The 15,019-nt window shown below is 38.6% G+C and overlaps 3 protein-coding genes across 3 annotated transcripts; all 3 read left to right on the forward strand.

Annotated features, from left to right (window-relative positions):
- The first annotated feature begins 5,954 nt into the window (after positions 1 to 5,954).
- LOC143037131 (pro-resilin-like) lies at positions 5,955 to 6,561 on the forward strand. Its single transcript, XM_076205246.1, has 2 exons — positions 5,955 to 5,966; positions 6,163 to 6,561. Exons 1-2 carry the CDS (start codon positions 5,955 to 5,957, stop codon positions 6,559 to 6,561), a joined length of 411 nt encoding a protein of 136 aa, XP_076061361.1.
- Positions 6,562 to 6,879: 318 nt separating this feature from the next.
- Positions 6,880 to 10,523, forward strand: LOC143037132 (uncharacterized). Its single transcript, XM_076205248.1, has 3 exons — positions 6,880 to 6,995; positions 9,763 to 9,877; positions 10,125 to 10,523. The coding sequence occupies exons 1-3, from the start codon at positions 6,880 to 6,882 to the stop codon at positions 10,521 to 10,523; spliced, it is 630 nt and encodes a 209-aa protein (XP_076061363.1).
- Positions 10,524 to 10,761: 238 nt separating this feature from the next.
- On the forward strand, positions 10,762 to 14,507 carry LOC143037133 (uncharacterized). The gene is made up of 2 exons (XM_076205249.1): positions 10,762 to 10,826; positions 14,075 to 14,507. The coding sequence occupies exons 1-2, from the start codon at positions 10,762 to 10,764 to the stop codon at positions 14,505 to 14,507; spliced, it is 498 nt and encodes a 165-aa protein (XP_076061364.1).
- Positions 14,508 to 15,019: the final 512 nt, after the last annotated feature.

Below are 15,019 nucleotides of genomic sequence, written 5' to 3' on the forward strand. Positions count from 1 at the left end.
CATAAATCCACGTTGCACTATTGTCCTAATTTTAGCTTGGCGATTCCTGCACTGTGTATCAATTTACTGTTGACAAACCTGGAGCCAGTTTAGGATTTTCTTTACATAGGTTGATCATGTATTCTTAAAGGTCTCTTCTTCTTGTCTATGAATCCTAGTGTATGCATTCCTAACCCTTTGTACATTTTATTTAGTTGTTTCTTCATTCATCTCGTATAGATTTTTTTCTATCTACCATCTTTTAAATATTCTTTTTACTCACCCTTAGGACCCAAATGGTGAAAGTTGAGAAAGATTTCTCATTCCTCTCTCACTTCAATTCATATCCTCAAATATCATTATCAATCCTGTAAAATTTTCCTTCCCCGAAATTGTACCTACCTGGTCTGTATAGCTCATATATTAGCTCAATATCCTATCTCAATTTAAATTCAATTAGTACATGATTAATCTTTCCCATGGGCATTTGCACTGCAAAGAAATATCTACCAAAAGAAAAAAAATGTAAGTGATTAGTCATGTCTGACATTTCTTGATATTCTTAGTTCTATGCATTTTTCTTAAAACGTACATATGCTACTATTAAGTCTCCTCTTTCTCATATTTACCACCTCAAACTTCTCTTCTCTTTACATCATCATTTACAGCGATGTTATTCTTTACTGATATCATGACATCTCTACCCTTTTTTTCTATCTCTTCTCCAAAGTTTGTGTCAATCATCTACTAATCGGATGTCCATATCGTAATACAGTATATGGTTCATATTCCTTTAATTAATCACTGATTTCTAACTACTTGTAGTTCCTTTACATCGTTTCCAGTTCTGACGTTTTCTCTTATATTCTTTGAAAGCATTACATTAGTTTCTGGGGAAAATCACTCTCTCTCTCTCTCTCTCTCTCTCTCTCCCTCTCTCTGTCTCTGCCTCTCTCTCTCTGTCTGTCTGTCTGTCTCTGTCTCTCTGTCTGTCTTTCTCTGTCTCTCTCTCTGCCTCTCTCTCTCTCTCTCTCTCTCTCTCTCTCTATATATATATATATATATATATATATATATATATATATATATATATATATATATATATATATATATTTATTTATTTTGTGTGTGTGTGCTTATTTGTAATGTGGTCCTCTTTTCACCCTGAACCTATGACACACCATTCTTATCTTTTAGGTTTCTAGCAAGCAATTCCCTACTTTTAGCGTTTTACTGCTTCTTTCTCCACAGTGTCCGGTTTGCCCTCTCTCTATTGTTTCGTGATTTCTTCCAGTTTCGATTTTCCTCTTCTAAAGGTTTTTATCCATCTCTTTTATTCCTCTACCTTTACCTCGATATTCTTTTTAAAATGTATAGGTATAGCATCACTACCCTCTATCAACCCCTCTATCAGCCTCATCTTCTCTCAAAATTTTGTTTACATTTGTAAGTTGTTCTATTTCAGTTCTCTAGTCAATTCAAGTGCAATAATTTTATCAAGCTGTTTAGTAGACCTCTAATTTTTTATTCATAATGAACCCCCGTGTTTTCTAGAGATCAACTTGATTATTGCTGTATATATCCTCTCGGATTTTTTAAATTTCCTCATTTTGTGATGCAACCACTTTGCCGCTGTTTGCTCCAATCTAGATCGTTATTTATGTGTGTGTGTGTGTGTGTGTGTGTGTGTGAGTGTGTGTATGTGTGTGTGTGTGTGTGTGTGTGTGTGTGTGTGTTTACGTGGGTATGGATGATGTGGGCGTACGTGGTAAAGACAAGCAGACAGACAGATAGATAAATATATATATAGATAGAGAGAGAGAGAGAGAGAGAGAGAGAGAGAGAGAGAGAGAGAGAGAGAGAGAGAGAGAGAGAGCATGTACGCATGAATATGTACGCTTCATTTCGTGCCCACATGTTTTTATACTCTAATTGTTTAAACCAAAAAGCTGTCTTGCGATGTCTATTGACTTATTCGGTACTATTCGCTCGTTTTTTGGGCCCAATGATGTTCTTGAAAATTGGCTCTTACCTTCGGCCTTGCTAGTGACGTCACACGGGGCTGTGAGTATATAAAACTCAGGGGGAGTGTCTGTGAATGCAACACATCCTCCACAATGTCTCTCAAGGTAGGGAGCCATTCACGCATCGCAGTTTCTAAATGGAGAATATTTTGATAACTAGTCTGGAAATGTCATTAGTTCATAGTGAAGCATATGGGTGACATATTACAGTAAACGTAATATTGTGGATAAAGTTTATTTCGACTTTGATCAGGAATCACCGTAAAGATACTTTTTCCTCGTTTCAGATCGCAATCGCCTTTGCCCTCGTGGTCGTCGCCATGGCGAGACCCGACAGGCTTCCCACCTACTCGTACGCTCCCCCGAGCCACGACGACTCCCACGAGTCTGAGGACTACCACGAAGATCCCAAGTACGAGTTTTCCCACGCCGTAAAGGTCGAATAAACCTACAACTACTTCGGCCACCAGGAGGCCCGTGACGACGACCAAACCCAGGGATCCTACTACGTTCAGCTCCCCGACGGACGCCTGCAGAAGGTGACCTTCTACGTCGACGGAGACTCCGGTTACATTGCCGAGGTCACCTACGAGGGTGAGGCCCACTTCCCTGAGCCCGAATCAAGCGAGGAACGCACCGTCTACGCCCCTCCTCCCCCAAGGAACCTCTACGGAGCACCCAACTAAGAAGACCCTCATAAGGAACATTTTGTAATGTTCGTCTCCCTATTCCTTATTTATTTCAAATAGAAATCCAAATAATCGAATATGTTTTTGATTACCTATATTAAGAACCGCAATTCTCATCGCTGTTTTCTAGGCTCATTCACAGGGACAAGCTGGTCTCATTCACTGAGTTCCTAACTTCTTAATTGGATAAATATGTGCATTTTGATCAAATGAGACACTTAAGCAGATCATGGGCACAATTGGATCAAAAAGAGCATCACTAATTCTCGACTGCAGAACCCCTGAGGAAAATTTGTAAGAACAGAGTATATGGGGAGCAATATTGGGGTTGATGGGTCAAGAAATGACAAGGTAGATGTTGAACATGAGCAACTGAACTTAATTACCTTGTATATCAGAAAGAGAGCAAACACAGCGCTAGAATAGTAAGAATGGTCAAATCTAAATTGTCAGGTCTACGTTTTTTTTTTTTTTTTTTACTATTCTTTCTGAGAGAGAGGGGCGAGTGACAAAGTCTAAAAGAGGAACTAGTTTGAACGACCAAGTTGAGGAAATTTATGTTTTTAATTGTTGTTTGTACTGATGTGTGTCGGAGAGGTGTGTTATAACGTAGGAAATATTGCTTTAAAAATGTTTGACAAAACCTTTGTTAGTCTTGGATATTTTTTCATATTTCATCAACTCTTCTGGAAATCCTAGTTCTCTCTCTTTATAAAGCGTCCATTTCACACAAAATATATTTCAGTCGTCTGATTTGATTTTTCAATGAATGGCGAATATTTTCCAAGTCAGCAAGATACGACTATATTGTCAACTGCGGAAAAACACAAGATTGTTGAGCATTTTGACGTCGAATAAACAAAGAATATCGTAACAATATTGCTAATCCTGGAATAGATCACACTTTGATTAAGACTCGACCTCTGCACTGACTGATGGAGCTCAGAGAATTATTCCAAATAAATCTTATGCCGAAATACAGAAAAATAAACTTACCACAACCAAATATACTATGAATGGTAATACAAATAACATTACAGGAATATAAGAAGTATATAACTTCATTGCTATCAAGGTTGTTGGTATGCCTAGGTAGTTGTACCGTACATAAGATGTGGTTTGAGCGAGGAGGGGTTAAATGAATTACAATGAATCTCTCCTCCTTCTCAAATCCCTCTTACAATGCGTGTAAGCTTATCTTCCTAAACCTGTCCAAAAGGTGGTTATATCTGTAGTCCTGTGACCAGATGTTTGTGGGTGTTGGATTGCTAAATCCGACTAAAAAAGATGACGAGGTCGAGACGTTAAGAAACTGCTCTAGGCACTATTGTCCTAATTTTAGCTTGGCGATTCTTACACTGAGTATCAGTTTACTGTTGACAAACCTGGAGCCAGTTTAGGATTTTCTTTACATTGGTTGATCATGTATTCTTAAAGGTCTCTTCTTCCTGCCTATGAATCCTAGTGTATGCATTCCTAACCCTTTGTGCATTTTATTTAGTTGTTTCTTCTTCATTCATCTCGTATAGATTTTTTTCTATCTACCATCTTTTAAATATTCTTTTTACTCACCCTTAGGACCCAAATGGTGAAAGTTGAGAAAGATTTCTCATTCCTCTCTCACTTCAATTCATATCCTCAAATATCATTATCAATCCTGTAAAATTTTCCTTCCCCGAAATTGTACCTACCTGGTCTGTATAGCTCATATATTAGCTCAATATCCTATCTCAATTTAAATTCAATTAGTACATGATTAATCTTTCCCATGGGCATTTGCACTGCAAAGAAATATCTATCAAAAGAAAAAAAAATTGGAGGTGATTAGTCATGTCTGGCATTTCTTGATATTCTTAGTTCTATGCCTTTTTCTTAAAACGTACAACTGCTACTATAAAGTCTCCTCTTTTTTGTATTTACCACCTCAAACTTTTCTTCTCTTTACGTCGTCCTTTATAGCGATGTTAATCTTTACTGATATCATGACGTCCCTACCCTTTTTTTTTCTATCTCTTCTCCAAAGCTCGTATTAATCATCTCCTAATCGGACATCCATATCGTAATATATGGTTCATATTCCTTTAAGTAATCGCTGATTTCTAACTACTTGTAATTCCTTTACATCGTTTCCAGTTCTGACGTTTTCTCTTATATTCTTTGAAAGCATTACATTAGTTTCTGGGGAAAATCTCTCTCTCTCTGTCTGTCTGTCTCTCTGTCCGTCTGTCTGGCTGTCTTTCTGTCTGTCTGTCTCTCTTTCTCTCTCTCTCTCACTATTTATTTTGTGTGTGTGTGCTTATTTGTAATGTGGTCCTCTTTTCACCCTGAACCTATGACACACCATTCTTATCTTTTAGGTTTCTAGCAAGCAATTCCCTACTTTTAGCGTTTTACTGCTTCTTTCTCCACAGTGTCCGGTTTGCCCTCTCTCTATTGTTTCGTGATTTCTTCCAGTTTCGATTTTCCTCTTCTAAAGGTTTTTATCCATCTCTTTTATTCCTCTACCTTTACCTCGATATTCTTTTTAAAACGTATAGGTATAGCATCACTACCCTCTATCAACCCCTCTATCAACCTCATCCTCTCTCAAAATTTTGTTTACATTTGTAAGTTGTTCTATTTCAGTTCTCTGGCCAATTGAAGTGCAATAATTTTATTAAGCTGTTTTCTAGACCTCTCATTTTTTATTCATAAACTGAATGTTGAACCCCCGTGTTTTCTAGAGATCAACTTGATTATTGCTGTATATATCCTCTCGGATTTGTTAAATTTCCTCATTTTGTGATGCAACCACGCTGCCACTGTTTGCTCCAATCTAGATCGTTATTTATGTGTGTGTGTGTGTGTGTGTGTGTGTGTGTGTGTGTGTGTGTGTGTGTGTGTGTGTGTGTGTGTGTGTGTGTGTGTGTTTACGTGGGTATGGATGATGTGGGCGCACGTGGTAAAGACAAGCAGACAGATAGATAAATATATAGATAGATAGATAGATACACGGATAGATAAAGAGAGAGAGAGAGAGAGCATGTAGGCATGAATATTACGCTTCATTTCGTGCCCACATGTTTTTATACTCTAATTGTTTAAACCAAAAAGCTGTCTTGCGATGTCTATTGACTTATTCGGTACTATTCGCTCGTTTTTTTTGGCCCAATGATGTTCTTGAAAATTGGCTCTTACCTTCGGCCTTGCTAGTGACGTCACACGGGGTTGTGAGTATATAAAACTCAGGGGGAGTGTCTGTGAATGCAACACATACTCCACAATGTCTCTCAAGGTAGGGAGCCATTCATGCATCGCAGTTTCTAGATGGAGAATATTTTGATAACTAGTCTAGAAATGTCATTAGTTCATAGTTATATCGTCACAGTGAAGCATATGGGTGACATATTAGAGTAAACGTAATATCGTGGATAAAGTTTATTTCGACTTTGATCAAGAATTACCGTAGAGATACTTTTTTCTCGTTTCAGCTTGCAATCGCCTTTGCCCTCGTGGTCGTCGCCATGGCGAGACCCGACAGGCTTCCCACCTACTCGTACGCTCCCCCGAGCCACGACGACTCCCACGAGTCTGAGGACTACCACGAGGATCCCAAGTACGAGTTCTCCCACGCCGTCAAGGACGAAGAAACCTACAACGACTTCGGCCACCAGGAGGCCCGTGACGACGACCAAACCCAGGGATCCTACTACGTTCAGCTCCCCGACGGACGCCTGCAGAAGGTGACCTTCTACGTCGACGGAGACTCCGGCTACATAGCCGAGGTCACCTACGAGGGTGAGGCCCACTACCCTGAACCCGAATCAAGCGAGGAACGCACCGTCTACGCCCCTCCTCCCCCAAGGAACCTCTACGGAGCACCCAACTAAGAAGACCCTCATAAGGAACATTTTGTAATATTCGTCTCCCTTAACCTATTCCCTATTTATTGCAAATAGAAATCCAAATAATCGAATATGTTTTTGATTACCTATATTAAGAACCGCAATTCTCATCACGGTTTTTTAGGCTCATTCACAGGGACAAGCTGGTCTCATTCACTGAGGTCCTAACTTCTTAATTGGATAAATATGTGCATTTTGATCAAATGAGACACTTAAGCAGAGTATGGGCACAAATGGATCAAAAAGAGCATCACTAATTCTCGAGTGCAGAACCCCTGAAGAAAATTTGTAGGAACAGAGTATATGGGGAGCAACATTGGGGTTGATGGGTCAAGAAATGACAAGCTATATGTTGAACATGAGCAACTGAACTTAATTACCTTGTATATCAGAAAGAAAGCAAACACAGCGCTAGAATGGTAAGAATGGTGAAATCTAAATTGTCAGGTCTACGTGTTTTTTTTTTTTTTAATTCTTTCTGAGAGAGAGGGGCGAGTGACAAGGTCTAAAAGAGGAACTAGTTTGAACAACCAAGTTGAGGAAATTTATGTTTTTAAGTGTTGTTTGTACTGATGTGTTTCGGAGAGGTGTGTTCAAACATAGGAAATATTGATTTAAAAATGTTTGACAAAACCTTTGTTAGTCTTGGACATTTTTTCATATTTAATCAACTCTTCTGGAAACCCTAGTTTCCTCTCTCTTTATAAAGCGTCCATTTCACACAAAATATATTTCAGTCGTCTGGTTTGATTTTTCAATGAATGGCAAATATTTTCCAAGTCAGCAAGATGCGACTATATTGTCAACCGCGGAAAAACACAAGATTGTTGAGCATTTTGACGTCGAATAGATAAAAAATATCGTAACAATATTTCTAATCCTGGAATAGATCACACTTTGATTAAGACTCGACTTCTGTACTGACTGATGGAATTATTCCAAATAAACCTTATGCCAACATTCATAAAAATAAACTTACCACAACTAAATATACTATGAATGGTAATACAAATAACATTACAGTAATACAAAAAGTATATAACTTCATTGCTATCAAGGTTGTTGGTATGCCTAGGTAGTTGTACCGTACATAAGATGTGGTTTGAGCGAGGAGGGGTTAAATGAATTACAATGAATCTCTCCTCCTTCTCAAATCCCTCTTACAATGCGTGTAAGCTTATCTTCCTAAACCTGTCCTAAAGCTGGTTATATCTGTAGTCCTGTGACCAGATGTTTGTGGGTGTTGGATTGCTAAATCCGACTAAAAAAGATGACGAGGTCGAGACATTAAGAAACTGCTCTAGTCACCCGTGCTGTTTGGTTTACATAAATCCACGTTGCACTATTGTCCTAATTTTAGCTTGGCGATTCCTGCACTGTGTATCAATTTACTGTTGACAAACCTGGAGCCAGTTTAGGATTTTCTTTACATTGGTTGATCATGTATTCTTAAAGGATCTCTTCTTCTTGTCTATGAATCCTAGTGTATGCATTCCTAACCCTTTGTACATTTTATTTAGTTGTTTCTTCTTCATTCATCTCGTATAGATTTCTTTCTATCTACCATCTTTTAAATATTCTTTTTACTCACCCTTAGGACCCAAATGGTGAAAGTTGAGAAAGATTTCTCATTCCTCTCTCACTTCAATTCATATCCTCAAATATCATTATCAATCCTGTAAAATTTGCTTCCCCGAAATTGTACCTACCTGGTCTGTGTAGCTCATATATCAGCTCAATATCCTATCAATTAGTACATGATTAATCTTTCCCATGGGCATTTGCACTGCAAAGAAATATCTACCAAAAGAAAAAAATTGTAAGTGATTAGTCATGTCTGACATTTCTTGATATTCTTAGTTCTATGCCTTTTTCTTAAAACGTACATATGCTACTATTAAGTCTCCTCTTTCTCATATTTACCACCTCAAACTTTTCTTCTCTTTACGTCGTCATTTATAGCGATGTTATTCTTTACTGATATCATGACATCTCTACCCTTTTTTTCTATCTCTTCTCCAAAGTTTGTGTCAATCATCTACTAATCGGATGTCCATATCGTAATACAGTATATGGTTCATATTCCTTTAATTAATCACTGATTTCTAACTACTTGTAGTTCCTTTACATCGTTTCCAGTTCTGACGTTTTCTCTTATATTCTTTGAAAGCATTACATTAGTTTCTGGGGAAAATCCCTCTCTCTCTCTCTCTCTCTCTCTCTCTCTCTCTCTCTCTCTCTCTCTCTCTCTTTCTCCCTCTCTTTCTGAGTGTGTGTGTGTCTGTCTCTGTCTGTCTCTCTTTCTCTCTGAGTGCGTCTCTCTCTCTCTCTCTCTCTCTCTCTCTCTCTCTCTCTCTCTCTCTCTCTCTCTCTATTTATTTTGTGTGTGTGTGCTTATTTGTAATGTGGTCCTCTTTTCACACTGAACCTATGACACACCATTCTTATCTTTTAGGTTTCTAGCAAGCAATTCCCTACTTTTAGCGTTTTACTGCTTCTTTCTCCACAGTGTCCGGTTTGCCCTCTCTCTATTGTTTCGTAATTTCTTCCAATTTCGATTTTCCTCTTCTAAAGGTTTTTATCCATCTCTTTTATTCCTCTACCTTTACCTCGATATTCTTTTTAAAACGTATAGGTATAGCATCACTACCCTCTATCAACCCCTCTATCAACCTCATCCTCTCTCAAAATTTTGTTTACATTTGTAAGTTGTTCTATTTCAGTTCTCTGGCCAATTGAAGTGCAATAATTTTATTAAGCTGTTTTCTAGACCTCTCATTTTTTATTCATAAACTGAATGTTGAACCCCCGTGTTTTCTAGAGATCAACTTGATTATTGCTGTATATATCCTCTCGGATTTGTTAAATTTCCTCATTTTGTGATGCAACCACGCTGCCGCTGTTTGCTCCAATCTAGGTTGTTATTTATGTGTGTGTGTGTGTGTGTGTGTGTGTGTGTGTGTGTGTGTGTGTGTGTGTGTGTGTGTGTGTGTGTGTGTTTACGTGGGTATGGATGATGTGGGCATACGTGGTAAAGACAAGCAGACAGACAGGCAGATAAATATATAGATAGATAGAGAGAGAGAGAGAGAGAGAGAGAGAGAGAGAGAGAGCATGTACGCATGAATATGTACGCTTCATTTCGTGCCCACATGTTTTTATACTCTAATTGTTTAAACCAAAAAGCTGTCTTGCGATGTCTATTGACTTATTCGGTACTATTCGCTCGTTTTTTGGGCCCAATGATGTTCTTGAAAATTGGCTCTTACCTTCGGCCTTGCTAGTGACGTCACACGGGGCTGTGAGTATATAAAACTCAGGGGGAGTGTCTGTGAATGCAACACATCCTCCACAATGTCTCTCAAGGTAGGGAGCCATTCACGCATCGCAGTTTCTAAATGGAGAATATTTTGATAACTAGTCTGGAAATGTCATTAGTTCATAGTGAAGCATATGGGTGACATATTACAATAAACGTAATATCGTGGATAAAGTTTATTTCGACTTTGATCAGGAATTACCGTAAAGATATTTTTTCCTCGTTTCAGCTTGTAATTGCCTTTGCCCTCGTGGTCGTCGCCATGGCGAGACCCGACAGGCTTCCCACCTACTCGTACGCTCCCCCGAGCCACGACGACTCCCACGAGTCTGAGGACTACCACGAAGATCCCAAGTACGAGTTCTCCCACGCCGTCAAGGACGAAGAAACCTACAACGACTTCGGCCACCAGGAGGCCCGTGACGACGACCAAACCCAGGGATCCTACTACGTTCAGCTCCCCGACGGACGCCTGCAGAAGGTGACCTTCTACGTCGACGGAGACTCCGGCTACATTGCCGAGGTCACCTACGAGGGTGAGGCCCACTTCCCTGAGCCCGAATCAAGCGAGGAACGCACCGTCTACGCCCCTCCTCCCCCAAGGAACCTCTACGGAGCACCCAACTAAGAAGACCCACATGATGGATATTTGTAATGTTCTTCTCTCTTAACCTATTCCCTATTTATTTCAAATAGAAATCCAAATAATCGAATATGTTTTTGATTACCTACATTAAGAATCCGCAATTCTCATCGCTGTTTTCTAGGCTCATTCACAGGGACAAGCTGGTCTCATTCACTGAGTTCCTAACTTCTTAATTGGATAAATATGTGCATTTTGATCAAATGAGACCCTTAAGCACATCATGGGCACAATTGGATCAAAAAGAGCATCACTAATTCTCGACTGCAGAACCCCTGAGGAAAATTTGTAAGAACAGAGTATATGGGGAGCAGAATTGGGGTTGATGGGTCAAGAAATGACAAGGTAGATGTTGAACATGAGCAACTGAACTTAATTACCTTGTATATCAGAAAGAAAGGAAACACAGCGCTAGAATAGTAAGAATGGTGAAATCTAAATTGTCAGGTCTACGTTTTTTTTTTTTTTTTTTATTCTTTCTGAGAGAGAGGGGCGGGTGACAAAGTCTAAAAGAGGAACTAGTTTGAACAACCAAGATGAGCAAATTTATGTTTTAAAGTGTTGTTTGAACTGAATGGTTTCGGAGACGAGAGTTAAATCATAGGAAATATTGAATTCAAAATGTTTGTAAAAACCTTAGTTAGCCTTGGATAATTTTTTCATATTTCATCAACTCTTCTGGAAATCCTAGTTCTCTCTCTTTATAAAGCGTCCATTTCACACAAAATATATTTCAGTCGTCTGATTTGATTTTTTAATGAATGGCAAATCTTTTCCAACTCAGCAAGATGCGACTATATTGTCTACCGCGGTTAAACTCAAGTTTGTTGAGCATTTTGACGTCGAATAGTTAAAAAATATCGTAACAATATTGCTAATCCTAGAATAGATCACACTTTGATTAAGACTCGACCTCTGCACTGACTGATGGAACTCAGAGAATTATTCTAAATAGATCTTATGCCGACATACATAAAAATAAACTTACCACAACCAAATATACTATGAATGGTAATACAAATAACATTACAGTAATATAAAAAGTATGTAACTTCATTGCTATGAAGGTTGTTGGTATGCCTAGGTAGTTGTACCGTACATAAGATGTGGTTTGAGCGAGGAGGGGGTTAGATGAATTACAATGAATCTCTCCTCCTTCTCAAATAACTCTTACAATGCGTGTAAGCTTATCTTCCTAAACCTGTACAAAAGGTGGTTATATCTGTAGTCCTGTGACCAGATGTTTGTGGGTGTTGGATTGCTAAATCCGACTAAAAAAGATGACGAGGTCGAGACATTAAGAAACTGCTCTAGTCACCCGTGCTGTTTGGTTTACATAAATCCACGCTGCACTATTGTCCTAATTTTAGCTTGGCGATTCCTACACTGAGTATCAGTTTACTGTTGAAAAACCTGGAGCCAGTTTAGGATTTTCTTTACATAGGTTGATCATGTATTCTTAAAGGTCTCTTCTTCTTGTCTATGAATCCTAGTGTATGCATTCCTAACCCTTTGTACATTTTATTTAGTTGTTTCTTCTTCATTCATCTCGTATAGATTTCTTTCTATCTACCAGCTTTTGAATATTCTTTTTACTCACCCTTAGGACCCAAATGGTGAAAGTTGAGAAAGATTTCTCATTCCTCTCTCACTTCAATTCATATCCTCAAATATCATTATCAATCCTGTAAAATTTGCTTCCCCGAAATTGTACCTATCTCAATTTAAATTCAATTAGTACATGATTAATCTTTCCCATGGGCATTTGCACTGCAAAGAAATATCTACCAAAAGAAAAAATTTGTAAGTGATTAGTCATGTCTGACATTTCTTGATATTCTTAGTTCTATGCCTTTTTCTTAAAACGTACATATGCTACTATTAAGTCTCCTCTTTCTCATATTTACCACCTCAAACTTTTCTTCTCTTTACGTCGTCATTTATAGCGATGTTATTCTTTACTAATATCATGACATCTCTACCTTTTTTTCTATCTCTTCTCCAAAGTTTGTGTCAATCATCTCCTAATCGGATGTCCATATCGTAATATATGGTTCATATTCCTTTAAGTAATCGCTGATTTCTAACTACTTGTAGTTCCTTTACATCGTTTCCAGTTCTGACGTTTTCTCTTATATTCTTTGAAAGCATTACATTAGTTTCTGGGGAAAATCCCTCTCTCTCTCTCTCTCTCTCTCTCTCTCTCTCTCTCTCTCTCTCTCTCTCTCTCTCTCTCTCTCTCTCTCTCTCTCTCTCTCTCTCTCTCTCTCTCTCTCTCTCTATTTATTTTGTGTGTGTGTGCTTATTTGTAATGTGGTCCTCTTTTCACCCTGAACCTATGACACACCATTCTTATCTTTTAGGTTTCTAGCAAGCAATTCCCTACTTTTAGCGTTTTACTGCTTCTTTCTCCACAGTGTCCGGTTTGCCCTCTCTCTATTGTTTCGTGATTTCTTCCAATTTCGATTTTCCTCTTCTAAAGGTTTTTATCCATCTCTTTTATTCCTCTACCTTTACCTCGATATTCTTTTTAAAACGTTTTATGTATAGCATCACTACCCTCTATCAACCCCTCTATCAACCTCGTCCTCTCTCAAAATTTTGTTTACATTTATAATTTGTTCTATTTCAGTTGTCTGGTCAATTTAAGTGCAATAATTTTATCAAGCTGTGTTCTAGACCTCTCATTTTTTATTCATAAACTGAATGTTGAACCCCCGTGTTTTCTAGAGATCAACTTAATTATTGCTGTATATATCCTCTTGGATTTGTTAAATTTCCTCATTTTGTGATGCAACCACACTGCCGCTGTTTGCTCCAATCTCGGTCGTTATTTATGTGTGTGTGTGTATGTGTCTACGTGGGTATGAATGATGTGGGCGTACGTGGTAAAGACAGGCAGACAGATATATATATATATACATATATATATATATATATATATATATATATATATACACATATATATACATATATACACGTATATACACATATATATACATATATATATATATGTATAGATATATATATACACATATATATACACATATATACATATATATATATATATATATATATATATATATATATATATATATATAGAGAGAGAGAGAGAGAGAGAGAGAGAGAGAGAGCATGTACGCATGAGAATGTACGCTTCATTTCGTGCCCACATGTTTTTATACTCTAATTGTTTAAACCAAAAAACTGACTTGCGATGTCCATTGACTCATTCGGTACTATTCGCTAGTTTTTTTTGTCCCAATGATGTTCTTGAAAATTGGCTCTTACCTTCGGCCTTGCTAGTGACGTCACACGGGGCTGTGAGTATATAAAACTCAGGGGGAGTGTCTGTGAATGCAACACATCCTCCACAATGTCTCTCAAGGTAGGGAGCCATTCACGCATCGCAGTTTCTAAATGGAGAATATTTTGATAACTAGTCTGGAAATGTCATTAGTTCATAGTGAAGCATATGGGTGACATATTACAGTAAACGTAATATTGTGGATAAAGTTTATTTCGACTTTGATCAGGAATCACCGTAAAGATACTTTTTCCTCGTTTCAGATCGCAATCGCCTTTGCCCTCGTGGTCGTCGCCATGGCGAGACCCGACAGGCTTCCCACCTACTCGTACGCTCCCCCGAGCCACGACGACTCCCACGAGTCTGAGGACTACCACGAAGATCCCAAGTACGAGTTCTCCCACGCCGTCAAGGACGAAGAAACCTACAACGACTTCGGTCACCAGGAGGCCCGTGACGACGACCAAACCCAGGGATCCTACTACGTTCAGCTCCCCGACGGACGCCTGCAGAAGGTGACCTTCTACGTCGACGGAGACTCCGGTTACATTGCCGAGGTCACCTACGAGGGTGAGGCCCACTTCCCTGAGCCCGAATCAAGCGAGGAACGCACCGTCTACGCCCCTCCTCCCCCAAGGAACCTCTACGGAGCACCCAACTAAGAAGACCCACATGATGGATATTTGTAATGTTCTTCTCTCTTAACCTATTCCCTATTTATTTCAAATAGAAATCCAAATAATCGAATATGTTTTTGATTACCTATATTAAGAACCGCAATTCTCATCGCGGTTTTTTAGGCTCATTCACAGGGACAAGCTGGTCTCATTCACTGAGTTCCTAACTTCTTAATTGGATAAATATGTGCATTTTGATCAAATGAGACACTTAAGCAGATCATGGGCACAATTGGATCAAAAAGAGCATCACTAATTCTCGACTGCAGAACCCCTGAGGAAAATTTGTAAGAACAGAGTATATGGGGAGCAATATTGGGGTTGATGGGTCAAGAAATGACAAGGTAGATGTTGAACATGAGCAACTGAACTTAATTACCTTGTATATCAGAAAGAAAGGAAACACAGCGCTAGAATAGTAAGAATGGTGAAATCTAAATTGTCAGGTCTACGTTTTTTTTTTTTCATTCTTTCTGAGAGAGAGGGGCGAGTGACAA

This window comes from Oratosquilla oratoria, chromosome 21 (assembly GCF_046742065.1).
Source record: "Oratosquilla oratoria isolate Oo_2021 chromosome 21, ASM4674206v1, whole genome shotgun sequence".
In the NCBI taxonomy this organism is placed as follows: Eukaryota; Metazoa; Arthropoda; class Malacostraca; order Stomatopoda; family Squillidae; genus Oratosquilla; species Oratosquilla oratoria.

What these genes read in the sequence shown, in the direction of transcription:
- LOC143037133 (XM_076205249.1), top strand. Translation starts at nt 10,762, where the DNA reads ATGGGCACAATTGGATCAAAAAGAGCATCACTAATTCTCGACTGCAGA. An exon ending in AGAACCCCTGAGGAAAATTT is followed by an intron (nt 10,827 to 14,074) that starts GTAAGAACAGAG and finishes GACTTTGATCAG; the next exon opens with GAATCACCGTAAAGATACTT.
- LOC143037132 (XM_076205248.1), top strand. Translation starts at nt 6,880, where the DNA reads ATGGGGAGCAACATTGGGGTTGATGGGTCAAGAAATGACAAGCTATAT. An exon ending in GCAAACACAGCGCTAGAATG is followed by an intron (nt 6,996 to 9,762) that starts GTAAGAATGGTG and finishes TAAACCAAAAAG; the next exon opens with CTGTCTTGCGATGTCTATTG. An exon ending in TAGTGACGTCACACGGGGCT is followed by an intron (nt 9,878 to 10,124) that starts GTGAGTATATAA and finishes TCCTCGTTTCAG; the next exon opens with CTTGTAATTGCCTTTGCCCT.